Genomic DNA, 27,782 nt, shown 5'->3' on the forward strand with positions numbered 1-27,782 from the left:
AAACAGGACCCATACACTTGAAACCACCTGACACATACGCTTCTCACACAATATTTGTTGGCACTTTTTATATGCTTTTTTCCTGGTTTGAGGTCAAAATGAACTCTATTTGCAAAGAAAGTAATACAGTACCTTGATAGATTTTATCCACTCACAGTATATTACTATGAACAATGACTTGAATGTTTTTCCTAGATACAGGTGTGTAAATCTGCAAGGGGTTATTGTTTAAATTAACAATTATAAGTTCTGCTTCCTTCTTTACTGATCTAATGCATCTGATCAAAGACATTTTCTCCTTTCAAGAAACTTCCTTTGTCTGGGGTGTATATGATTGTTGTGACTATAAGAATAGTACTAAAAACAAAAAAATAGGATTTTAAAGACCCCCACTATATTTGGAAAAAAAATGAACAAGCAAAATAGATCCAAGCAGTTTTAGCAAGAGAGGTCACAGGAAACTAGTAGAATATATCCAAACAGAGGCTTTTGATTCTTGCATCGTTTTCTTATATTCTTCAGCAAAATCACGATTTTGCCATATATTTGGAGTTCATTAAATCTTTAGCTCCAGGTTGGACATTGAGTCACTCCCTTACAATATAATGAGTTCAAATTCCCTGACTGTAGGTGTTTCACTCAGAAACATTGTGCTTTTTATTTCAAATGAGAATGCAATCTCTGAATTTAACACTTATTCAATAATAAAACATTAAATCAAACAGGTTTTCAAATTAAATCAAGAAAAACTTCCGGTTATATTTCTAAAAGCTTTTTTTGTAATAGTGGACTAAAATGTATACATTTTTAGTTCTGCATAACTGTGGAAAACAAAACCATTGATATGCCACACATTATAAAATCAGTTATAATGGAACAGCTTACACTAGTATGGAAGGAAACTAGAATGAAGCAGACGTGATTCAGAATTCATTAAATACACTTTAATTGTTTTTGTTGCATAAAAAACAATGCAATGTAATGGCAGAAGAAAAAGAATGTAAAAAAAAAAACTTGTGTATGGTTCAATGAGTTTTGGTTGTCTTTCATATTTTATGGTGAAAAAGTAAGCACACCCCATCTTTAGTGTTAGTTCCTGCCTTTTCCCTGATGCTGCAAGTATTAGCTATAGTCTAGGTGATCCCAAACAAAATCAAGCTGGTTTAATAATGGATGGATGATGTAATTACACTATGTTTATAAAGGACACAAAGCACAAATTGAACCTTGAAGGTTTGGCTAAACAAGACATCCCCAAGTATGTCAGCCTAATAGTATTGGTATGTCCTTAAAAGTCATTAATAGAAAAATGAGTGATTGGTGAAGCAGCAGGCTTTATGGAGAAAATAGGCTTTGTGAGTAGTTTTTTCACTAGTTTTTACATTTTCTATGAATTGCATGTAAAGTGATTGTTAGGGTTCAAGCACATCTAATTAGCATATTTTAGTAAAGTTAACGTATACTAAAAATGGGATGCTCATATGTTTACCAGATCTGCCACAGTTGAAAAATAAAGTGAATTATGTTCATTTTCCAAAAATGACTTACCGATATAAGGAAAAATACCATGCAAGTCAGTGAAAATCCACTGGTATACCCTAAATACCCTAAAAAAGAAGAAAACATGAACTCAATCAAAAGATGTAAGGAGTTAAGAGAAATTTAGGGCAGGTAAAAGAGCAAGTCAAGAAAGGAGTCTTTAAGCATTTGAAGTATATGGTTCATTGTGGGTACTAAGAATGAAAACAGAAGATGACACTTAAACTATATTTTCTTCATCTTCCACAATATATAGTATACATGTATTTCAAATTTTTGCTTCGGTTTCATTTAATGTACTGACAGGTACAACAGACTTCTTACTCATGCCTGATCTCTTATTTAGTTTGGGGGGCCTCACATAAAATATGGGAGATAAGAATACTGTATAAAGGGGCAGCACAACTTCACAGATTAAGTATCTCTCTGTATACCGTATATGACTGACAACAATAAAACGCAAATGACACATCACGACAATGCAGAAAAACTACATTTCAAACAGTTTAAAGGCAACTGTGTCATTGCATTCAGCAATCATTTGTTATTTAATACAGATATGACATATTAATGACTAATTATAAAGTATCTTACAAGTTATCAAGACCATTCATTACATGCATACATAAACAGATTTATGAACTTTACAAATTTTTCACCAGTATCAAAGAACTGTGCAACCATTGTCAGTATTGTCTCTGTGGATTACATTTTTAGGACACATTACAGGGTTTCTAGTGGCCCCTGTCTCCATCCCTCCCTCTCTTTCTCTCTTCAAGAATTAATGTTTGACCTTCTCTGAACTATGCCTTATTTCAACTTTTTGGTGACCCTGGCACTGGTATTGCCAACCTTTGCAAGCTGGGTATGTTAGTGTAGTCATATAATAAGATGACTATGTGCCTGTCTGCATGTCCTTCATACTGCATCAATCACTTTCAAATTTTGTATGTTTTCCTGACCTAATGGGTAGTAAATGGATTCCTAATGGACAGAACCATATTTCTACACCAAGCATGAACTTTTTTGTTGTTACATATTTAACATTGTGAGTTTGATACTTTCAAAAATTCTCCCTTTTACCAAGATTCATATTGTTCTCTCTACATCTTTTAGTACAAATCACCCATTAAAACATCTATTATATTTTGCTTGGAAAATTCATGTATTTGTGAGATAATGGCATATTCTGCCAAGGCGACTGTTTTTGGAGTACACTGAGAGTGGAATACACTAAAGTGCTACAAGGTAAAGTTTCTAATCCATAGTGCAATACGGAGGAAGAGAGATGGTTGTGAGTTAGATTTAAAGAGTTGATCTAAGGAAAGACTAGGTAATTTGGAAAATAGTAGTAATAGTATTGTCACCTATTAAGATTACAGTAAAATTCTTATTTGTACGTCCAACCAACATGCAATACTTTGCCGCTCTCTGGCACAATAATGAAGGACGGCATGGTGGTACAGTAGATAGCACTACTGTCTCATGTACCCAATGTTCAGGGCTGAAATCCCATGATTGATTGTTGTCAGTGTAGTATTCCTGTAGGCAGTCCAGATTTCCCACCCCTTTCCAAGAAATGTGCAAGTTAAGTTAAATAGTATAGTTAAAGGGGTCTTTTATGAATACAAGAGAGGATGTATATGTGAGAGACCCAACTGCAGACTGATGACTTGTGCAGGACTGACTGCAGACTTGCACCCACTGCTGCCAGGGTAGGCTTAGGTCCTTAATAACACAGAACTGAATCAAATGGGTTTAAGACTGCTAGGTTTTGCTAATCAAGGTCTTGGAATGGAATTTTGCATTACTGGGTTGCATGGAGCAGAGCTAATTACAGTGGCATCGGGTAAAACACAGGACCCAGCAATGGATGAAACACCAATTCTCTACAGGGCACATTCACCACATTTACATAAGGAAAATTCTAACTTGTAGGTATATGTGTGTACAGTAGCTAATAATATTACTAATAAAAAATGATGATCTCAAAATCATAAAACAACTAAACAGTATAATATGCACATATACCTTAAAGTGCACTTATTGTGTTACTACCGGAAAGAAAAGGCAATATGCATTATCAAGAATGAAAGTTACTCAACAAATAAGATAAATTGTGAGCCATACCAAGTTGCTTCATTAAAGCCAAGGGAAGGATCACTAGAATACTGACCAAGATGATCAGGTAGTTTCCATTTAGAAACCATTCCCTGTAAATAAAAACAAACAGCTGGGATAAGAAGATACTTCCTTGCACAAATCTACCTAAATTTCAATATTATATCAAAAGGCAATAATAAATTCAACCCCTTGAAAATTGTAAAACAAAGACAAACATATAATAATTTGTTTTCACAGTTTGGTTTTTCTTTTATGCATTTTTTAAACAGAAACATTAAGGAAAATGTTAGCAAATACTCTAGGCCCATAATATTAATGTATATCAATTTAATTTAAAATGAGATTAATATGAAATATTGTATGAAGCTGATTCATGTTATTATAATGGTTTAGATTATGATGATATGTATGATGATGAGTATAATGATAAAGCTAAATAATTGTGTGGGCTCCTAGTACTTACCAAACCCTATATTATAATTAATGTATTTATAGCAGCATGCTAAAAATAAAGGCAAACAGGAAGTCACTGCCCATGCAGTTATGATTTGGGAGAACACATGACAGTAACAATTTTAAGTGAAATTTTAAAATATTACATTTGTTTAATTATTTAAAATTAGTTTAACTGGTTCAAAAAGTGGACAATTAATATTACAGACAAAATTACATGAGAATCATTTTACTATAAACAATACAAAATCAGGGGGAAGATCAAACAAATACAACAAAAAAAAAACAGGGAGAAGAATGAATATGAAAGGGAGCAACTCACCCTTTAGATTCGGTTTTGCCCAAAAAGGACATAATCACTAGAGGAAGTTCATATTTTACAATGAAGAGGTAGCTTGACATGGCTGCAAGCAAAAAGAGATGCTATTTTAAATTAATCTAAATATATCATTCAATCCTTACCCAAGCAAAAAATGACATTATTCCTTTAGTTTCTCATGTAAGTGACATTTATCTGTTCAGATCAATACAGATCTTTTACCCTGGAGTCAGATTCTCAAATACATTTTTAAAATTTCTTGCATGCAGAGCAATATTTGTTTTTCACTGTTCTATGCTTCAGATGAGTTCAGAAGATACGTTGTTTGAGATTCACTTCCTTCCTGTAGGTTTCTTTTAACTGGTAAATGGAATGTCTAATTATATAACAAGTTGTACTGCCAGTTTTTATTAAATAAAGCACCTTTTACAGTGAACATGACAGTTGAGTATTACAAAATCTACACCGAGTACATCTTCCTTACAGTTAAAATGCAAGTAAGCTAAGGGTCACATATTGCAGGGTTGCCTTTTACCATGAGACGATATCCTTTGAGTTCAAGTCTAGATCTTTAGTCACTTGACCACGCTGAGCACACAGTGGTCTGCTCCACAGTATTTTTAGACTATTTTCAAGGACTAACAAAAACAGCTTTCACTGCATGCTTTTGGGAGCTAACTACATTGACTTCTGTAATTGTGTATGAATGAGGCAGATGCTGCTGGCAGCAATAATCATCATTTCTAATCATCATTTTGTTCCATCACTCAACAAGCTGATGTAATCTGTGAGCTTTCTAGTATAAAAAAAAGGAATCTGACAATATTACATAAAGATGCTTCATTATAATATATTTCTATATTTGCTTGCTTCCAATCAATGGCAAAAAGCCCCTGAACATCAAAAATATAAAAGATGCACAGATCATTAGCTCTGGAAACTCACTGATAAAATCAGTTTACATTTTGAGACTACAGATTTTAAAGAACTTATTCTATCATGAAATAAGTTTAGCTGTAAGTGGAAAAATTCTTACCTCCAATGTTATGCATAGTGATAATAATGGCAGCCAACACTTTCCCTGGAGGCCCAAATGCCCGGTAGCCGAGCTGCTCATATGCACGTATTCCTATGAAAATTGCGACAGGGCATGATTTACTTAAATATGTTCAGACGTCATTTCCCTGTATTCATGCACAGCTTGGTAGTAGAACAGTGTGTGTAAGGAATGTTTGTTAACAATTTGGAAAAAGATTTGCAAACATAGGTAGCACCTGATATAGATTGGAAGATTTAGGACACATAATGCCCTGGAGTGGGAAAAAAAAACAAAAAAAAAACTAAAATGAAGGTTTAGTTGACTTGTTCTTGTTCTGGTTTTCCGAATCATGCAACTTATAACATGAGGTTACTTGGTAAAATAGCTATAGGGCAGCTATAGACTGTGATGGCCTTCATTGTATTTTATCCTAAAGTCCATGCACTCTTCTTTACTATATCTGTACATCACTGATACAGATACACTAAAAATTGACCAAACAACAGAACATAGAAAATGATTACTAATACTGTTCACCACCTTACACACCTGCTAAACCCAGAGTGCCAGTCCATTAAAGGACCCACTCACACTCATTAACACATGGCTAACCTAACTTGTATGCAATTGGAGATGTGTGATGAAAACACAGATACAGTGAGAATGTGTAAAGGGGATATGATTTAAACCCCAGACCCTGATTCTGTAAAACAGCAGCAGCACCAACCACTCTTCATCCACACCATTCTCTGTGCCGACTAATAGGGCTAAGTTTACAAAAAAAATCACAGAGCTAAACACATTTACAAGAAAGCAATGGCAAAAGACACTTATCCTAATTTCAACGCTGTATTTATGTTACAAACTGTCAAATTTGAAAATATGACTAATAATGGGATAACAAATCATACCTGATCATAGTGGACATGTATATATGCTTTTTCTGAAATCAACATAAAACCAAGCCCTGAAAGCACCTATATGGATATGGTTTCAAATTGTTCAGTCAATGCATCTACAAGAAATGCAATGAAGAGAACAGGAAAGTTGAAAAATACTTGCAATGAGCTTTTACTGCACATGCATTCCTCATTAGGGGGATGGAGGATAGGAAGCAGAGTTTAATTGGCAGTGTTAGCAGATCAGTATTGGGTAAGATTAAGAGAGTGAGTTTCTAAAAATGTAGTTCCTTTTAAAATATTAATTTACTACCAATTAAATATATTAGTGAAAGTGTTAAGTAGGCTATTGAAAGACTGAAGTCTCATTTACATGAGCACTAAATAACAACAAAACAAAACAAGAAAGTAATTTTATTTATTTTGCATAGTATCTTTTATAGTTTGAGCCTGGATTACCCCTTCAATTTTTTGAGAGTCAAATATTTTTACTGAAAACCAAAAATAAACAAATTAGTAAGTATACACATACGCACATAAATAGAAGCACTTTTGTATATCCAAATTGTGGTATACATTTGTTTTCAAAAATACAGGTTTACAGGTACTTTTTTTGTACTGCAGTGGTAATTTTCAATACTACTGTGATTTGCTTAATTCATTAGTAAATGAACACTTTATGTCATGGCACCATAACCCAGCCTTCATCCATGAATGTTGTCCAAGTTTTTCATTACTGGCATCCTACTGCTTCACCCAACTGTGTTGCTTTTCATGTAAATAAGGAGTGACAGTTGCGCTGCTTGACTTCATATGTTAGCACTTGGTGAATGAGATGGAAGCTGACAGTGCCTAGTGTGATGCACAAAGTCTGACTTGGCAAAACACGAGGTTTACCAGTAAAGTACCTGCTGAAATTACTGTATTGGCTTTTCTGACCTGTATTATGGACCCAATGAGCATCAGAAAGTAACAACTGAGACAGAAAAGCTAGCAGAATAACAATAATAAACTACTATAAAATGAGAAAAAAATATTTCCTTTATTTTAAAACAATTGAACCTGTAAATATTCACTTTTAATTTTCATGTTTATTTGGTATTAAAAGATTCAATGGAGAAACAGAAAAGAAATATCTATTGATACTGTTATAAAAGACTAGGTCAAATGCAAGGACAGTCCATTAGCCTTATTGAGCCTGACATACAGGGGACTGTTTTCTTTCCTAACAGCTGAAATAACCTGAAAGAACTCATTTAAGTCCTCTGTTAACAACCTCTGTGCCTGTCACTTCCCTAGATATCATCAATAAAACCACAACAGCTAAGATCTAATGTTAGCTTCCACTAATGTGATAGCTGCACACCAGTGTGAGCAACACATAAGCAACTTGTAAACACCTTCTTTTTTCATCAGCACTTAACCCCATCAAGTAGGGTCATTCACTCTTCCCACATTTCGCTGTATACAGTATACATTCACAACTGCTTTATATAGGTTATATTTCAACAATACATACAAAAAGCGCATGTCTTACAAAGCAAGCATGAGGCCCCAGCTCCAGGCTAAATATACCTGTATATCCAAAGTAACATCAAAAGTGAGAATTTCTTACCCACAACTCCAGCAGATTTCAGCAGCAGATGGATGGAATATGCAGAGAGAATGGCAATACATACTAAGAGGATTCTGCAAGAACAAGGGAAAATAACAAGATGTATGTTACTTTTATATATAACATTCATTACAATATTTAATATTTTTATTTCAACCTGTGTTCTTTCTTTTTCTGGTGAATCGGACCCAAGGAACGTACTGCTGTGAGAATGTCAAGTCAACATAGAACACCAGTCAATTGCAGAGTACAGACTCTTAAAAGCCCATACTAATTCTGTGCCAATTTACAATCTTTAAAAATTGCATTATTATCCTTAATATAAATGGTGCATGTGATTACTTAGAATAAAAATGATTCTTGCTTAAAAGAGATTTATTCTATAAAGTAACATGTTACATCATAACATTGTCAAACTTTCTTTATTCGGTTCAGGGTCACAAAGATCTGAAGCTATCCTGGAAGCAACAGGCTTAAGGAAGAGATCAACACTAAAAATGCCCTACTCAGCCAGACACAGAGCCAGTTTGGAACTGACAATTTAGCAAATACACACATTTAGACTGAGATATGGAAAACCAGAGTGGCCATATGAAAGTTTATGGAGGCCTGGAGAGAAAATGCAAATTCCACACTGTCAGTGACAGGATGAGAAATTCAAATGCATGGGACCATAAAAGTGACAGACCACTGGTAACAACTGAGCCAATACACTTCTCAATTAAAAGCAGATATTGGAAAATATTTTGAGCTTTAATAGTGAAGAACTTCCTATGCTGGAAAACTTCCTTAAAACAATACAACTTGAAAGATTAATTTACATTACCATTTTTACATTATATAAATATATTCAGAGAGAAAGGGAGCCTGCCTGATCCTTTTACAATAGGCTAGTTCATAGGCTAAGCTTTAAGATCGCCACTCATACAACATGCTTACTACATTGTGCTGCCTTTACATAGTCAACAGCAATCTTATACAATAAAGGCGAAGAAGTACTAAAACAAATTGCATACAACATCCTGGCTCATAGGTTATGTAGGCAAAGCTGTTTTTACACCTTTTCTACTAACACTAGGAATCTGAACTAGGCTGACAGCCTTGTTCCAAATCATTCTACTTTACAGTAGATATTTGTTTAGTTACCTAAATGGAAATTATAGCAAACATTACTACTTTTTATATTGTGGTTTTAGTTGTTTTTTTTTTCTCCTGTTATTTTACACTGCATATAATTCCCTCTTTTTCTGTCTTGTTTGCCTGTGAAAATTGTAACTTCAGGTCTAAGTTTCCAAGCCAAGATGATCTAAAACAATGTGACAGCTAAAAAATGGTATCAAAGCAGCAATGGCAGTCTTGTCATTATCATGATACCAAAAGCTGCCAATCAGTAACCACAATGTCAGTACGGTCTTCCTAGGTTAGCACAGGTTCAGCAAACTATTCAAGAAGTAGTCTTGGGAAAATAAGTGACTAAATGGCTCCAGGTCATAGCTGAATAGCAAATAATTTAAGAAATGTAAGAAATTTAGGAAATAATTCAAGAAATGCCCATTCTGTTCACCCAATAACCAAAAACATGTTTAACAAGAAATCAGAAGTGAATGTGAAAATGAAAAAAGTTATTTTTATCTGCCACTCACTTTGTTAACTAATGTTGAATAAGTAAGAGCTTTAAGAAACAACTGAATAGTAAATGAAAAGTTAAAAGCTACTACAGAACTAAGAAAGTGTCTGCACCCTTCTGTGTACAGTCCCATGAAAGCCATCTTAATATTTAGTAAGAACTGAGCTGACTTAGTGAATAGAAAGGTTTCACATAATTTAGTTTACACTTACATTCTTCACAGAATACAGTGCCAAAGTACATTGTATAAACAAGAGCATGATAAGTACTATATCTTACAACACTTGTATATTTAACATAAACATTAGTATTTAAAAATAAAAACTTATACCAATATAAAGTCTTGATTAACATTATAATTCAGAAATGAGCACATGAAAAAAGACAAAACTCCATAATCCTTCATTAAAGACAAAATCACAGTTTTAATAATTTGGGCCACATGGCTGCCCTCTACCTCCTGGGCAATCTACAGTATCACAAATACAAGCTGAAAATTATAACTGTATTATTACTGCTGGCAAGCATTTCTAACTGTGGTCTGCATTTGAATGGCATGAGTCAGTCACTCATTGTCCAACCCGCTACATCCTAACACAGGGTCACGGGGGTCTGCTGGAGCCAATCCCAGTCAGCATAGGGCACAAGGCAGGAACAAGTCCCAGGCAGGGTGCCATCCAACCACAGGGCACACACACACACTAGGGACAATTTAGGATCACCAATGCACCTAACCTGCATGTCTTTGGACTGTGGGAGGAAACCCATGCAGACACAGGGATAACATGCCATCTCCAAGCAGGGAGGACCCGAGAAGCGAATCCAGGTCTCCTTACTGCAAGGCAGCAGTGCTACCACAGCGCCACTGTGCCGCCCCCCGAGTTCTCAGAGTGTCGGCATCTAATGAACACTACTGGAGAGCTAGTATATTGGATTCTACACTGTGATCACAGGTGGTAAAAGTCAGTCTACTCTGGTTTTACAGAGTAGAAAGCCACACCAGGATTCTGGTTTACAAGGCAGATTGGGTGGACTCAGGTGAATAGATTGCAGGCTGCTTATCAGAGCTCTTTGGGTTATTCTTTGAATCCTTTAATCATGCAGCATGATAATCTTCTTAGTATGTGTAGAGCCCCACGCTTAGCACATGGACATTAAAGCTCCCCACTGGGTTTCCATTTCAAGGGCATATTTGACTCCAAGATGATATTCCAATGCACTGTGGTGTAGTTCGCTTTTAGCTACATATTGTCATTATCCATCTATAGAATGCTTTTTTAAGAATAAAAAAAAAGAAAAGCACAATACTCAACATGTTTTCACACCTTCCATACTGACTTGGATCTTTTATAAGGCCAAATAAAACTGAAGAAGGAAAAATACAACAACTTGGTAATTTCAATATACTTATTTTAAAAACAAAGCTACCAGGGGCAAATGCACTCAACTCATTGGCATGAACAAAGTTCACTTGAAGTGTTGTATATGTACAGTACCTCTTTCATATTAAAAAATGAAAATGCAGTTCTACCAAACATGTTATTTTTTTCCCTGCTATAGTGTGCCTGAACAGAATTTATCATTTAAGAATAAATAGAATAAAGATTTTTTTTTTCACAATACGAGAAGTATGCTTAAAAATGAATAAAAATTTGCATTTTGTGCAAAAAAGATTTTACTTCCTGCATATCACACAGCTAAACTCAATTTGGTTTAACTTTTTTCTCTTTATTTAAAAAAGACTAAACTATCACAAAAGTAAAGTAAATTTCTGCTGTAAAGATTTTCATAAGGCAATAAGAACTACACTGAAGGAGATGTCTTTCTGAGAAATTAACAAAACCAGTACCAATATCTAGTAAACCATTCTAGCTTCTAAAGAAAAAGGCCTTTTCTGGTCTAAACTAGGGAAAGACCAGATTAATCGCTTTAAAGAGGGTTCTGGCATCTCTGCAATTTAAGATGAGCCTCAATTGCTTGATATAAATAATTAACTTTATTACCAGTCAGCTTGCATGACCCCTCATCTAGACTAGAGGGATATGTAAATGATATTAAGTCCCAAGTTGGGCAGTTTTAAAGGGGTTACCCCATGCAGAAATGGTAGGCCTCACTGCCTTCCTTCCGTTGCTCACAGGTTCGCTTCCTCTTAAACATTCCAAGAATGTTTTTGTACATTTTTTTTCCTGCAATTTACAGATCAAATAACTGCACACTGCACTTGTTACAGATATGAAGAAAGCAAAACAAGACATGAAAAGCCAAAGAAAAAAACAAAATTGGAACAAAAGTGTTCTCTGAATAAAACAAACAAAATGAGCCTAAACAAAATTCCTCTACCTCAAAGTTTAAAATATCTACAAAAAATGAATAACAATGCCCTGCACAGCAGTGAAGCCCCCTACTTTTACTAACAGCTTCTTTTCCCACACATCTCTAATCACTACAGATTTTTTTCCTCTCAGTAATCAGTGGCATATACACCTGCTCTAATGTCTTTTCATCGTCTTTTCCATTATTTAGAATCTTAGAAAAATGCCTCCATACAAAAAAATACTTAAACTTTTCTGTGTTGGTTTAAATTTTTTATCTAAATTGATAACATTTTACTAGTGATTAGGTTACATTGGGATTAAACTATGGGAATATGCATTCATGTACAATGCACCGCTAATAACGTCTTTTGTAATGAAGGAGCTGTATAAAACAGATCCGGCTGAGTGGTTGTGTTATTATAGTGTATATGTTACTCGACCTAAAGTGTTTTTATATGGAAGAAACAGAATTCTGCTACCACTTGGAAACACATATTGTGTTTCAGCAAGAGTGGCTACTGTACTTAAACAGTAACAGTCTCTTTTTAAATTGTTAAAAATTTACAATAAATTATACAGAATGACACCTTTTCTCAGAATAATGTTCTGAGAAGGGCCCATCACAGAGATAGTGCTCAGCTAGAAATGTTCCTATAGTTGAAAGCAAACATCATTAGTAAACAAGCTAGTTAATGGGATTAAACACATTCACATTGAAAATTCTGACATGGCTAGTTAAATTGCTTCATCTTTTCTAGTCAAGATCAATACTACCTGCTGGAGCAAGCAACTGAATGTGCTGCCGAGGTTATTGAGATATTTAGTAGAAGAGAAGTGAGTGTTTGCTGGAGGGTGAGGGGACCATGCTACAAAGATTTGATTTTGAAACATGTTGGCACAGCTAAAATGTACAAATGCATAAAGATTATCATTTATTTTTTGGAACAATTTCCATTTTGGGCCTAAAAGGGGGGTTCAGAATATTATGTGCAGTCTAAAAGGTTATGAAAAGAACTCCTGTTTCCTGAAACACAGCTTCCCAATCATTTGAGAATACAAATCGATGATCTACCACAAAACCTTATTCCCCAAACACTTTTCTCTGCAAGCTCTGTGGAAGTTTAAGTGGCATTTGTGCTTATAATTTAGAGAGAACTCACAAATGGTTTTGTAAGGTTATACCAATGATAACAAGGTTGGAGACTTCATGACCATTACAGATACATTATAAAAATGTTTTCAAATTCCTTGTATTTCATATTGAAGCCTAGGCATGTTATAGAGGTTTAAAGGTGCTCTCTGGATTAAAAAGGGAAAACTGTGAACCATAAGAGCTAGTGGATTTTGCAACTGGTGAAACTGCTAAATGACAGATAGATATAAGACAGTGGTGAGTAATTGTTAAAAAGAATTAATGACCTCAAAAGCCTCATTTATGCAGAATAAACAAGCTCAATCTGTCTCTATGTGACACCGTGTATTTTTCCAAGGTAGGAATGAAAAACCTTTTGAAATTGCATTGCTGGTATCTAGACTATATCATAAGTATTTTGGAGAGACCGGGGTACAAAAGTGTTTTTGAGCAGTCAAAAGTTATTTATTCACAAACACGGTACTGTATATATGCATTTGCCATGCAAAATTGTGTGCTAAAATCAAGTGTTTTATTCAATTTTAAAAAATACATATCCTGCCCTGGTATTTTATGATAGAAGGCATGAGGTAATGGGCACCTCTAGAAAAAAAAAAGCTTAAAAACTTACCACATATGTCAACCTTGAAGCGGCAAAAGTTTCAATATAAGAAAATACGCCTTCAGTATTTCCAACGAATGTTTGTAACAATAAAAAGGATCTGGAAATAATTTTATCACACATCGCAGTGGGATACATTTTCTATTTGCTGGGTTGACAGCAGTGGCCTTTGTAAAAGGAGTTCTCACATAAATACGGAAGTAAATCAATACGATACAGCATAGAGCAGGAACAGTTTAGTGTGATTATGTCTTTCGCAAGGAAACCACATCCCTTGCGGAGGAAGACAAGTGCACACGTCTGGTCTTCTTTAAAAATGGCGAGTCTCATAATATTGGTATTTTTTTGCTTGAAAATGATGTTTATAAGCTATTTTACAATGTGTATGTAATGTCAAGTTGCAGATCAATGCTATGTTAAGCTTTTCTTTTCTGGTGGTGTCCAATGGCTTCCATAATAAAACACCGGAAACATGAAATGCATTTTTTTAAATTTATAGAAAATGCTTAACTTTAGAACACAATTTCATGTAGCAAATGTATATATACCATGTTTGTGAAGAAATACGCTGGGGCCTTAACATCCTGAAATTTCAGCTGAACAGAATTTGCCATTGATTTTGTGAACTTACCTGGGCACTTTAAGGTATGTCACAATGAAAACTTTTCAGGCTCACATATATTGAAATCTCCTGTAAGTGATTACACCCCAATTTTCTAATTCTGGATAAAGTACTGAATTGCATTTAGAGTTGCTTCTAAGCACATGAGCATAACCACAGTCAGAGAAAGAAAAAGAGGAAAGAAGGTTTTGAGCACTAAGTTGAGTGTTAGCCTTTAATTGGTGTGATTGATTTATATTTATTTAATTCAAATTCAAAGTAAAATGTCTGATCATTTTAAAATCAGAAAATTAAAATGATATATAATTAAATGCACAAAGAAATGCTCATCTATATACTAGACTCTGTCAGAATTCTTAAGGCACATAGAAAGCACAGTTGCTTCACATTTGTCAGATAATAAATGATAAAAAGAAAAAAAAAGTGATGTGGCATAAACATCTACTTCAGGTACGCAAGGCGCATTCTCTTGATTAGAAATGAAAAAAAAGTGAAATTGGGAAATGCCGATATTCAGATCATCAAGACAAATTAAACACTTTAGGAAATGTTGCTGTAACATAGTGTTCAAGTAGATGTGTGGAGGGAGATATTTACCATATATAACACATTTCCACAAACACAGCAATGTAGACTATAAACAATCATGGGTAGCTATTTAGTATGATGTCCCATACATATCTCATGAAACTGAATGGTACCTCTTCAATCCACCCTACCTCAGACATACCATGTATATTTTATTTACTGCCTGCATTAACCTGTTGTTGTTTGAGCGAGTAAGAGAGGGAAATCCTTCCAACAGCAAGAACAAAGAATATTAGGGCATGCTTGAAGTCAGGACAAAATGAGAATAAAACAAAAAGCTTGAAAAGAAATGGCCTGAGAAGCTAACTTTCTTTTCCTAGACTATTCTCTTTACTTTAAAACTAAGTGCAGACTCTTTCTGAGCATGTGGCTTGCTCTTTTAAAGATGACCACAATGACATCATATGCACACATGCAGACAAGAAAGTATTCCCCCTAGTAAGGAGTTTTGTCATAGTAGCCCTTCCAAAATGGTGACAGATAATGATAAACAACTGGAATAAAGGTGAAAATAAATGAAGAGAAATAAGACAAAAAAGTGACCAAAATGTTACAATTTTTTTTGTAATTTTGACCCTTTTCAAGTACAACATTAATTGTAGTACTTTTTTTCTTTCACTGCACAAATTTGTAAAAATTGAATCCAACTACTTAGTATGTGTTGCCTGCTGGAGTACCTGGAGTCTCGTAGGCACAGAAAGAATTAATCAGTAGATGGAATTAACTGCAAATAGCATTGACCTCAGAGCCATGGCATCATGGGCATGGTGCCTAACATGTAGGGCAGCTGTGCAACTAAGTTTGTAATAAGCTGGTTTAACAGGCCTCTCACTGAACATACAAAAAAGACATTGATCAGGTCATGTCGTACTAGCGGGGAGGGCTAGGAATGAGACTGAAGAAAATTAACTAGAAACTGAAAAGTAATTCAGTTTAAATGCCTCTTGACTGAGAGAAAAATGTGTAGAGTGTCTATAGCTTAGCCCTTCTTTATTATCAAACAGTATACTGCTTAGCCTGCTGTTATCTAGGGCTGCCTTATCTTTACAAGATTATAATATTGGAACAGAGTTTGTTGTTCGTGTTAGAATTCCCAGGCCTTTATTTTCATCCTTCACTTGTTAGCTACACCACCAAAGCTAAGTGATTGTTTTAATTTACATCTTTGAGGATATGACTTTTTTGCCTAAAAAAAATAGTAAAGTGACTTAAAAAAAACACAAAAATGAATAGCTTCTAAGTCACAATCGTTTTCATATACAAGTTGTCAGAATACTTTTATGGGCTATAAATTGTGTAGTGGTCCACAGAAATAGCAGAAAATAAAACATGGGGACATAATAGCCTTACTATCCAGAAGTAGCAGAAAATAAAACACGGGGACATAATAGCCTTACTATCACTCCAGTTCACCATGTGAGACATCAACAAATTACATTACTTAGCAAATACTTACATAAAAAGGACAATTCCGGTGTTTGACATGGCATATGCCAATCCCAATATTCCACTTCCCATAATAGCATTGCTGAGGTTGAATACAGACATTCCAAAGGAGGTCTTCCCTTCAAACTGAAATGAGAAGGATGAAGCATGCATTGAAATGTGAAATAAAGAGGTCAGCGACCATGACTTTTGCAATCCTTTCGCTCCAACCTTTGTCCTTGTTATAACTCACATCTGTAAACTGTGGCTGCTTCTTAGTAGTAGTCTTATGGGGGATAAATTCTTCACATTCTGCTTCTTCTGCTCCAGGGCCTTCATACCTGCCAGTTAGGAACAAACACATCTTTACAACTCTCATCAATTCAAATCTAACATGAATGAACCTTGATCTTGTTAGTCGTTCTCAGTGATGAAGTCCTAAACATTGTGCTCCACATTCATCACCTCCTGCTTCTCTTTGCCCATTTCTGTCTAGTGATGCTGACTGCCTAATTGTCTTATGCAGGTATGTGACCACCAGTTGCAAAACAATAATTTCTGTTGAAAAGTAAATGTAATGCTAGGTGGCATGCTGGTCCAGTAGTGAGTGCTACTGCTTCATAGCTTCAACATTTTGCATATGAATCTTAGCTTTATCATTTTCTACATAGAATTTACATATTATCCACCTGACCACATGTTCCCACACACTCTGATTTTACACCTGCATTTTAAAGATGGGAAGACTAGATTAATTTGTTATTCTAAATTGGTGTTTCATGTAGGGTCATTTCCTGCCTTGTACCTTAGGCTGAAGAGACCCTGAAAAGTGGATTGAGAAGGTTGAGGCAAGGAATGGATAGATTCAAACAAGAGTTTGATTGTTCATGATTGTCCAATTACTGCACAAATGCCAGAACTATGTCAGAGTACTGACTGAGATACAAATAGTCAGAAAGTCATAGGATAATTCTTGTTTTTTTTTCTTGTTTTTAGAGAGATGTAAATCAAATATTAAGTGCATTATGATTTTAATGAAATACTCTTACACCTTACACAGTCTTACACCTGCCTTTAAATTTATAACTTTCTATCTCTACACAATGACTTTCTAGAAATAATAAACAGAATGAGGCAAAACATGAATAGCACAGTCTAGAAGTTTGAAAATGTTTGGTTATATTTGGAATAACTAGGAGGTAGCATAAGGTAGAATAAGGAAATGGGGCACAGTGGTACAGCAAAACAAATCCATTAAATGTTCAAATAGAAAGAGGCTGCAGATAAGATGTCCAGCATACCTAACGCTGCTAACTCCAGCTCTGTTCTACATGGAGCAAATTTAATTGCAAAGAAAACAATGATAATGGTCTTGAGAAAAGATATTGAGTGATACATTCTGAAAAAGCCAGACAGACCAAATTCCTTATCAGCTCTTAATGGAAAACTGTTTATAATATCATAATCAAGCAGTTGTACTGAACAGACTAATTCCATCTTTACAGCTACAGCTACACTTGCAGCAAATATTTTATCCTGAATTAGGTCAATGACATGGTATGAAAAGAACATAAAGAAGCTTAGAAACTCAATCTAACAAAATTCATAATAAAACAAATATTGTAATAAATAAGAGCAGTATACATGTGTTGTTGATTCTTCAGGCACCTGACACCTAGGTACTGAATTTCACACCTCAAGCTCATTTTATTAGCTGCTTGAAGGCAGGTCTACAGAATCATGGCTAAGCTGTGTGATATTCACACATGAATTGTTGTGTGAGTCTACTGAATAATCACTTTTTTCTGGTTATAGCACAGTTGTGGCTGTGGTGAGGTATAGCATTAATCCTCGCCATGGACACTAGTCACCCACATGGGATACCATCTACTCTGCCCTTCCAACATATTTATTTGCTAAGATAATAGAATCATCCTCCTTTGCTCAGCAGGTTGTGAATGATGTCGATGTGGCCACTGCCATTATCTGCTGCAGTCTGATTTTCACAGACTGGCGTAAGCAGTAAAGCTGAAGGGTTATGTGTTTACTTTCTTGATTTTTTTCCATTTAGTTCAAATGTTTATATATTAGACTACTTGTTATTCTATAAGTCAATTTAGCGTGTGATGACAGAGTGAAAGATGGAAACTGAACTCAGTCCAATAAAGAGATTAATTATGTAGCACTGCTACTGTATCCTAAGAGCAGGGAAACTTGTGCAAATTATCCTGGACAGCTGGAACTAAGTAACTGATTATTGGCCAGTTTGAAGACCAAGAAGTATTAAGAGAGCAAAGAATGTTGTGAGCACTTCTGCAGTAGTTTCCAAAATTAGCACGGTATGGTGCTTTCATTTTTGTCATTACTAAATTGTTGAATTTCAACAATAGGAATAACATCAATGATCCAGAAAGGACACAACGTGTGTGCTAGTAATGAGGTAATGAATCTCCTGCTGATTAAGATGTTTGCATTGTTGATACAGCAGGAATGGAGTATAATTGTTGACAGACATGCTGTATTTTTAGTCTACGTTTTTAATGCAGTGTGATAAGATGAGTATGGTGATGTTTTAATGGGTTAATTTATTAATAGTTTTGATGGATTTTAGGCACTGCCTGACTTTCTAATTGCACTTCCTTACAGTGTGCATATCAACATGTAGGTTGGCAGCAGGCAGCAGATGAAAGCAAGCAAGCTTAAAAAGGTGAAATGGGTTAGTGGTAGGGAGGGGAAGTCAACAAAACAACACAAAGAGAAACAGTTCTCTTGTAAGTCAAGACTGTAAGTATGTCAGGTTGAGTAGAACTCTGGGTTGAAAGGAAAAAATTGCGGTTCTGTTGATGTGCAGATGGGTAAAGGACAGATGGCTGGTGTGAAGGTTCCAGAGTGTGGCTATGTATGAGTCTGCTGGTGTACTTGCAGCAAGCAGACAAGAGTGGAGAGAAGCCGCATGATCGATACATAGAAAGGAGGATACATAATATAGTTGCATCCACATAGAGGAGAAGAAGCCAGTGTGAGCTGCGGGGCACTAACTGAGGTGGAAGTTCAGGTCTACACCTTGTGAAGGATGGTGTTTGGATTTTAAAAGTTTATTTTTTCTTTATTTAATGGACATTTATTTATTGAGCACCCTAAGACATTGTTTTAAAGGCACAATTTGTTTTTAAAGAATAATTATTTATTTAATGACTATTGAATGTACTGTAGTACTTATATTTTTTTTTTTTGTTTTTTGAATAAACGTCTGCTATAGTGTTGAACTGAAAATCTTGACAGCCTCCTCACATGCCCTGGTCCATCTCAGTTCATGACTACATGATGTCCCAACAGAAGGTGGTGCCCATGGTTGCAGGCACTGGGGCATCACATGTAGATTAACATTTTTAGAATCGTGGTCACTAGACAAACTACTGTTGGCACAGTGTTGAAGCTAGGCCAGCAGATCTGTTACACTGGTTGCATGTTAACTGCAAACTGCCTTTTTGGTAACAATGCAAATGTTTACATCTATCATGGCTACTCTTTTATTTTGGAAGGCTTTAAAATGCAAATTACTGAAAAATTAACATAAACCAGAGCCATTTGATAAATAATAATAGTTCACAGAAGCAAATATATTTTGGCATCATAATAATCTCAAATCTGCTTAATCCAATTCAGAATTGCGGGGGCTAAAGCTTATTCCAGTGCAAGGCAGGAAAAAGGCCTAGACAGGGCACCATTCCATCAAGGTTCTAGTTGCCATCATAAACTTGTATTAGTGATAGAAGTAGTAAAAAAGATTTAAAAAAGTGTAACTTTGAAATAAACTAAAAAGGTGCACACAAAACTTCTTAAGCCTATTTGAAGAAAAACATATTGTTCAGAGTAGGTTCCTTTGTTTAAAAAAAGTAAACAACAGATACATCTAAGCTCAGGTGGCAAACATTGTGTAACAGATTTCACTTTAGTTCAACAAGTTACTTAATTAAGGAGTATACTGTACTTTCCTTTGCATATATTGCTTCAACATGTTGTCTTCAGTTTGATAAATAAAAATGACAATAATAGTGTGTTGTTTATCACTGGATATTAACTTATTACATTTTTAGGAAGGGTGAACTACATTATTGTTGGTTATATTCTGATGTATATAATTTAGAGTTTAAATGGGCAGACATGATAAATAAAATGATCAGTTATTAACACAAATTATCATTGGTTTACATCATATTACAGTCTCTATAGCCTCCTATCTCAAAGTTTGAGATCAATATTTGATTAAGACAGACATGTACCACAGTGATTACAGTATAGGCCAAATAAGGACATGTTGTCACAAGGAGACAGTTAAACTCAGTATATTCAATTAATAATATAATATTTTAAGGCAGACTATACTTCAAATTTTCCTTTGATATCTCTCACGAAACTTGGCTCATGCATGGAACCTTTTTCCTTCTGTAAACTCCATCTTCAAATAACATGGAGACTAATCCCTTTTCTGAAGATTTCAACATAAAAAGAAGGTCAGTTAAGCTCCATATCCGCTATTAAGTGACCAAAGGAAATGTCAAAACAAATGTAAGATTTATTTAAGCTTTGAATTCAATATAGTACAAAAGCCAAACAATGGCAGTTGATGTTGGACTTGGCGACACTTAAACAAAGTCTGCACTTACCCATCTTCCAGTGTAATTTTTTCTGGACTTAGATCACTCATGTGATTCCCGTTGGCCATCATGTCTAGTGATTCAGAGGGAGACAGTTTTTCAAGCTCCATATTGTCACAAAAAAGGTTGGAAGGGTCAACAAAATAAAGTCAGCAGATTGGGCACTTGCTTTTGCCCTGTTTTTCTGTTTCTTAAGAGCTCACTTTGATCTGTAAGATAAGTAAAATAGAGAAAAATTCATTTTATTAAAAAGATCACACTTAAAATAAGGTTTAATATTTTATTTACGCACAGGTAAGTGCTTTATTGAAGGATGATAAGCTTTAATAAAAATGGTATACTAGGCACATTAGATTGGATGATGTCAATATATAGAACAGCACCAGATCTAAAAATATAGCTTTTTTTCAGTACTGATTGTGTGGCACTACTAAAAGATTAAAAGGGAACATCTCAAAGATAGCATTAAAATATTCCACAATACAAATCATGAAATTATGCTTTTATGGGATGCACTACAACTGGTTATATCATTTTTGCTTTCTTTTGTTTATTTTTTAACAATAATATGTGTTAGTTTAAATATTTTTTATTATTATTTTTGTGACAATAAATTGTTGCCATGTTGGATGTTTGTTTTTTCATGAATCCCATCACTATGTGTTTCTGGATTTTATTTGCATTTCCATTTTGTTGTCTGTTGTTTGTGGTGCTCCAAGGTTGCTAGGTATTTGATGCATGTGCTGTGTGACCCATGACCTTCCAGAAGGTTGCTCACATTAAACAAGTGTCTGAACTCTGTTATTTAACTGATGGGGGAATCCTTAATGACTCCTGGTGAAAAAAAATCCAATTTTACTTAAGGGCTGCATGGGAGTTGTTGTTCTGTTGGGCTGCCCCATTAAGGTCTTTGGTGCTGCTAGAGGGAGCTGCTGATAGCTGGCTCCTCTCTCAGGGAGAGGTTCTGCCTGAACTGGAGGTGCTTCTTGGTTACATTGCTGGTGTGCCGGAGTTACTTCCTGCTCCAGATTTAAAGGAGGCCTTTGCCAAACCTTGGTGGCTAAGAGTCAGGAGTAAAGAAGGGCAAAGCTCACCCAGGAGAAGTGGAGGAGAAATAATTATACTTGTATTGGTGTAAAAGAAAATCCAGTAAAAGGTATTTATTTAAATAAAGAAATTGTCTTAAATGTGCAACTGAGTTTAGTGTAGTTATGCTTGGGCTTTGGGGCTTTAAAACAACCCCTTCAGGCCATAGGTTGTTTATTTCTGCAATTCCTAAAATTAATACTCAGTCCAACGCAATCATAATAATATAAAACTTAAACCAACTGTCAACGTACCATCACAAAGCACTTTATGTACTACTCAAGAATTAAGCACAAGGCAATAAATCAGAATACAAGAATATTCTAGTACAAGATAGAATACAAAAAATGTTGATGATAGAGGAAGACAAGCAAATTTCATTGCATCATAGGAGAATAAAAATCAATATCAAATACCCTACTATTGATAGGAAATAGCTCAGAGTGAGAATTAATAGGAAATTAGGATGAGTCACCATCAGTATGGGTAGTACCAAATAGTGAATCTAACATAATAAAACAATGGGTTAGTAGATGTAAAATGTAAGACAGGAAATGTCAACTTTGAAGTGCTGTTTAAATATTATGAAGTATTATGAAAATTTTACGATAGACGTAGGTTAGAGAGTTGTATAGAGTAGGAGTTACAAAGCCAGTACAGTGTTCATAAACATCTGAATATAATAGTTTTGGAATTATGGAAAAGCTAGCTTGGCAGCCAGCACTGAAGTTCCTTTTGCAGCCGTCCCTCATTGTATCATACAAACTGAAGATACACAAAACAGCCCTATCTGATTCCCATGGGTGGCAGAGATACTCAATTCAGGATACCACCTGACAATGCTCTGTGCTTCACATACCTGTTCCACTTCTTCATGTGCATGTGCCCCATTTAAAATTGTGTCCAGTCTATGTGTGTGTGCCTGTGATCCCTTGTCAACTTGCATCACTGAGAGCCATACTTTAGTATTAACTTTGTGCATTTCATGCCAGTCAACCACCAGTAACCCTGCTTTGTAAAACATCTGCCCCACTGCCATGTACCTGTGCCTTCTCCAGATCGCTGCTACCTGAAGACAAGTATAACTTAAGGACAGGCACATGCATCCCCTACACTATCTAGCAGCTCCCGCTGTTTCACCCACAAAACCCTTCAAGTCTGGTATTTCATTTTAAACTAAGTAATTAACAGATAAAAAAGAAATACATAACCAAAGCCATAAAGCATCTCTTCGCATCCAGCAAATACAATGAATAGTAAATGATCAAACTGATGTAAATATTAAGATATCAATTGTATTCATTAATAATTCTGAGCTAACAACTAGAAATGCAGCTAGAATATAAAAACTCAACTAATGACATAAAAACAGGCTAAGGTGAAGCACTGTTCAGATACAAAGGGGGTTGCTATGATTCTGCGTGCTATTTTTTCCTCATTCCAAGCACCAGATACCTAACAAGACAAGTGCTTGATTGGGGCATGCCATTCTAGTCAGACTAAAGTCACAAGGCTTAACTCATCCTACGCTGTATCTCGTGAATCCCTACAGGGATTTACAATCTCATCTACAATGTACACATCTTGAAGAAAGAAAGCAAGAAATTTAACATATCTCTTTAAAAATAAAGGAGGCCTGCTAATAGATTCTGACAATTAGCACTAAAATGGCCACTAATGACTCAGGGAATAATTGTTATTGCCATGCAATGGCAAATTCAACACATTTATTGCCAAGATTTAACGGACATCAAAGAGGAAAACCAGTCTTAGTTCATTACGGTCTTGCTTAAATTTTATTTTCTTTTTTAACATTATTACTTCCTATACAGCTAATGATGTCTTATTTTGGACTCTTAAAATTGTTAGCTGTTACTGTACTTTTCATATTCATCTTTTAGAGACAGCCAATGAAAATAGCTAAATAATCTTTTTGGCACTACTGGAGATTGCCAAGTCTAATTTTAAACCAAAGCAGCTGCCGGGAATAGGGCAACTGTGAAATTAATATCCAGCCTCTTGTTCTCCACATCACGGACTACTCTTTCAAGGAAATGGCATTATCACAGTAGTGACTGCTGAAGCATACCTTGCAGACATATTTAAACAAAACACTTGCAAATCTTCTGTCAGTTTTTTTAAGTGATTCAGTTTTATTACTAGTATTAATATGCTCATTTGAATGTTTTGTTTAAGTAGCTCATCCTAACCTAATAATGTTAAAGGAGACTGAATTGCATTCTTATTTTAAACATTTAAAGTCTAATGATGCCAGTTTAATGAAGCCCTATTAATGAAGCAGAGGTTCATTCTAAATACATTAGTCTCTCCAATCCATTCTCTAAGATTACTCTACTGTACTTCTTACTGTATTCAAAATGTTACACAAAATATTTTCAAAACAAAATCAACTTCAGAGGACTGAAATTAATACAGAGGTATTTAGCGTACTTAGTAAATATTAGAACATGAGATGTAACACATATACAACCATACAAAAGCATTTCTAATTGGTACTTCAATTTATTTGTAAAAAACTAACAGAAATCGGTGCACTTTTAAGTAATACGAAAATAAGTGAGGTTTACATTACAACCTAGAAAAAACATGAGTGATGATTTCTGTGGTATTGTAAAAAAAATGGGAGTGTGCTAGCAAAATATTAAATGTGATTACACAATATAAATCCAGCAAAGAAGTAAAAAATATTATAAAAAAAAACAGAACAATGTGTTGAAAGACAAAATAGATACATTGGCAGACAAAAAACATTTTTGTCTTTTGTGACTCTTCCAAGGTTTGGTGCATTCTTTTGGTGATATGTGGTAACATCATAGCCAATTGCTGTTTTGCATTTATGACTATAACACTGTTCACCAATGTAATACTGTACACCTCAAGGTAAAGAAAATCATCATTAAAACAACAATTTTAGCATTATGACCAGCGTGTTTTATTTTCTTTTATCCGGACTGTCACAAATATGTCTCAGTATAACATAATTTGTAAATAAAAATAAACAAAAAGACATGTCAGCCTTCTGCATAATTTGGAAGTTGTTTGTGTTTTGGCAACTATGGCAAAATATCATAATTCACAGATATAAAAATGATCTGCAGTCTTTTAGGACCTTGCTTACATTTCCTGATTGGATTACTCGCTGTCACTAATACATCACTTAGAAATAGAAGGCCAGATACGTTTAATTAACAACCATGAGAAATATATCTTCAAAATAGTTTGCATAAACAGTTTGATAAAAGGCCAAATGTGATGACAAACCAAACAAATATAATAACAAACAATATGTTAATAAAATCACTAAATGTTTCAAAGAAACTAAATGAAATATAAACAAAGAGTCCAGACAGTATTCAAGCTCATGTCTCAAAAATGTTAATTTCTCAAAAAAAAAAGTTTAAATTAATTGAAAAGTTAAAACCTTAAAAATGGTGCTAGCAATTACAAAAATGCAATTTTCCTTCAGGGATTAATACAATGTACCAGAACAAAGGGGAAAAGAACCAAACAAACAAGTATCAACAATAAATTCTAAGTGCTATACTTACATGCATGACCCCTATTTAATAGTAATAAAAAACACTTGCAAACATAATGAACTTGCAATAGATTTATCACGTATTGTGGCAGTGATTTTCAATTGAAAAGAACAAAAACATTTACTCCAGGAAAAGGCCTGGCATTTGATTCAAAATAGGTTCTGTTAAAGTACAAAAAGTACACTTTTTATTAAACATAGTGGATCCAGGTTCAGACTACAACTTTCAGGCCTTGTGCAGTAGTGTTTTAGGCTACTTCTCCTGCCAACTCTACCTCTCACTTTAACTTTAGTCCCTCTCCCTTACTTATGTCTGGGGCTGTGTTATGTTTCAGTCTGTAATTAGTTCACCTTAAGTATCCGAAATCAATCCTAAACATGTATATATCTGCAAATCTAAATAAAGAAACACATTAAATTCTATCTCACTACATAAAATGCTGACCTTTCCCAACAGTAAGTTCTTCAATAGTAACTTAAATGTTGCTGTTGTTGTTTTAGCAACCTCACAGAAGGCTGCCATAAAATTGTATAGGTATTTTTTTATTTTGGTAGTCAGGTAAAAACACAACATGAAAAAGTATCATGGAATCTCATCGCCTATCAGATTGGACTGTTTGCTGCTAGTTTTCGGATGGATTGCACTTTTTATTAATCCATTCACTCTGCCATTTTTAGTAAAAGACATAAACTTTGTATTTCCCTCTTTGGGCTATTATTATTGTACCTCCTTAATACTGCAGCTAAAAAGTAAAACATGAGATAGTTTTAATGCAAAATAATCTTAAAAAGACTTCTGACTATCTCTTTAGCTTACCTATTGAATATTGAATAAAAATAAACCTCTAGTGGCGTACTGCAGTTATAAAATGTCATTACAATAATCATCAGTACTTTTTTTGTAATAAAAGAGAACCTGAGCATAGTTTTCCAGTCAAAGTAGTTTTCATCAATAATTTACTAAGCTGTTGGGGATCTTTTTTTGTTTGTCTGCAAGCAATGCATAACATCACAAAAAGCATCAATAATAACAGTACAGAATAATATTAAAAACAATAATATTCACGGTGTTGTGAAGAACCAGCTTGTATTCACAAAAGGAAGAAATAAAATAATGGTTATGCTGAAAAATGAAAAGGTGTGAGTCTCCAACGTTTGATACACCTGATGAAGGCTATACAACCAATATGTTCTGTCTCCAAACTTCCTTTATTCAGTAGTGGAATAGCCTTTATTTTTTTCTTAATAATAATAATAATAATATGGCATTATTTTCTGAAAATTTCATATTATTTTCCAAAATTGCTAATTCCATTTCCATGTTGTGTAAATCCCAAGTGAATCACTGCAGCATCAGGAGCCACTCCAGGGTAAGTTACAGATAACGTGCCATACAGAGCACACCACACCTCATACCCAATCTAGTTTAAAGATGGAAATCTGTTATCACACCTAACACATGGGAGAAAAAAATAGAACATATGAAAAAAGCACTGCACTAATACATGTAAAATGTGCAAACTCCACAATGGACATGTGACACAGTAGTTGTAACCACTGTGCTGACATGCCATTACTACTACTATTACTACTAATAATAATAATAGTTTAACATCTGTGGCAGAACGACGGGCATTAAGCAAACTCCTGTCAATCATGAATAATCCACTGCATCCACTGAACAGTGTCATCGCCAGGCAGAGGAGTAGCTTCAGTGACAGACTGAGGAGATCGTTCCTCCCCCACACTATGCGACTCTTCAATTCCACCCGGGGGAGTAAATGCTAACATTACTTAAAGTTATTGTCTGCTTTTTTTTTTTTCCATTTATTTTCATTTTTATTATTATTATTTAATTTAATATTGTTTCTTTGTATAAGTATACTGCTGCTGGATTATGTGAATTTCCCCTTGGGATTAATAAAGTATCTATCTATCTATCTAATAGTAAAATATAACAGCAATACAGTCTGATTGGAGATTCTCTCTGTTTTATGTGTCATTGAGACTCAAAACAGCAATACAAAAGAACGCATTGTGAAGTTCAAAGGACACAAAGAGAACTACTGTATATCTCAGGACCAGTTAAAACTGTTAGATGCTTCAGATTCCTTGGATTACAAGTCTTTAATATTTAGATTGAACCCACCACACAGAGGT

General features: G+C 34.7%; 1 protein-coding gene across 3 annotated transcripts in view; it reads right to left on the reverse strand.

The window, feature by feature from the left end:
* slc38a5a (solute carrier family 38 member 5a) overlaps positions 1-27,782 on the reverse strand; it is a 94,548-nt gene that overhangs the window by 20,180 nt on the left and 46,586 nt on the right. For all 3 annotated transcript variants that reach the window (XM_039775561.1, XM_039775560.1, XM_039775562.1), the window contains exons 2-9: positions 20,987-21,186; positions 16,573-16,660; positions 16,351-16,466; positions 7,989-8,062; positions 5,472-5,564; positions 4,439-4,520; positions 3,670-3,752; positions 1,549-1,607 (exon numbers count right to left, since the gene is read on the reverse strand). In XM_039775561.1, the coding sequence (XP_039631495.1) occupies positions 1,549-1,607; positions 3,670-3,752; positions 4,439-4,520; positions 5,472-5,564; positions 7,989-8,062; positions 16,351-16,466; positions 16,573-16,660; positions 20,987-21,087 (696 nt within the window). In that variant the 5' untranslated portion in view covers positions 21,088-21,186. The remainder of the gene's footprint in view (positions 1-1,548; positions 1,608-3,669; positions 3,753-4,438; positions 4,521-5,471; positions 5,565-7,988; positions 8,063-16,350; positions 16,467-16,572; positions 16,661-20,986; positions 21,187-27,782) is intronic.

This window comes from Polypterus senegalus, chromosome 13, assembly GCF_016835505.1.
Source record: "Polypterus senegalus isolate Bchr_013 chromosome 13, ASM1683550v1, whole genome shotgun sequence".
In the NCBI taxonomy this organism is placed as follows: Eukaryota; Metazoa; Chordata; class Cladistia; order Polypteriformes; family Polypteridae; genus Polypterus; species Polypterus senegalus.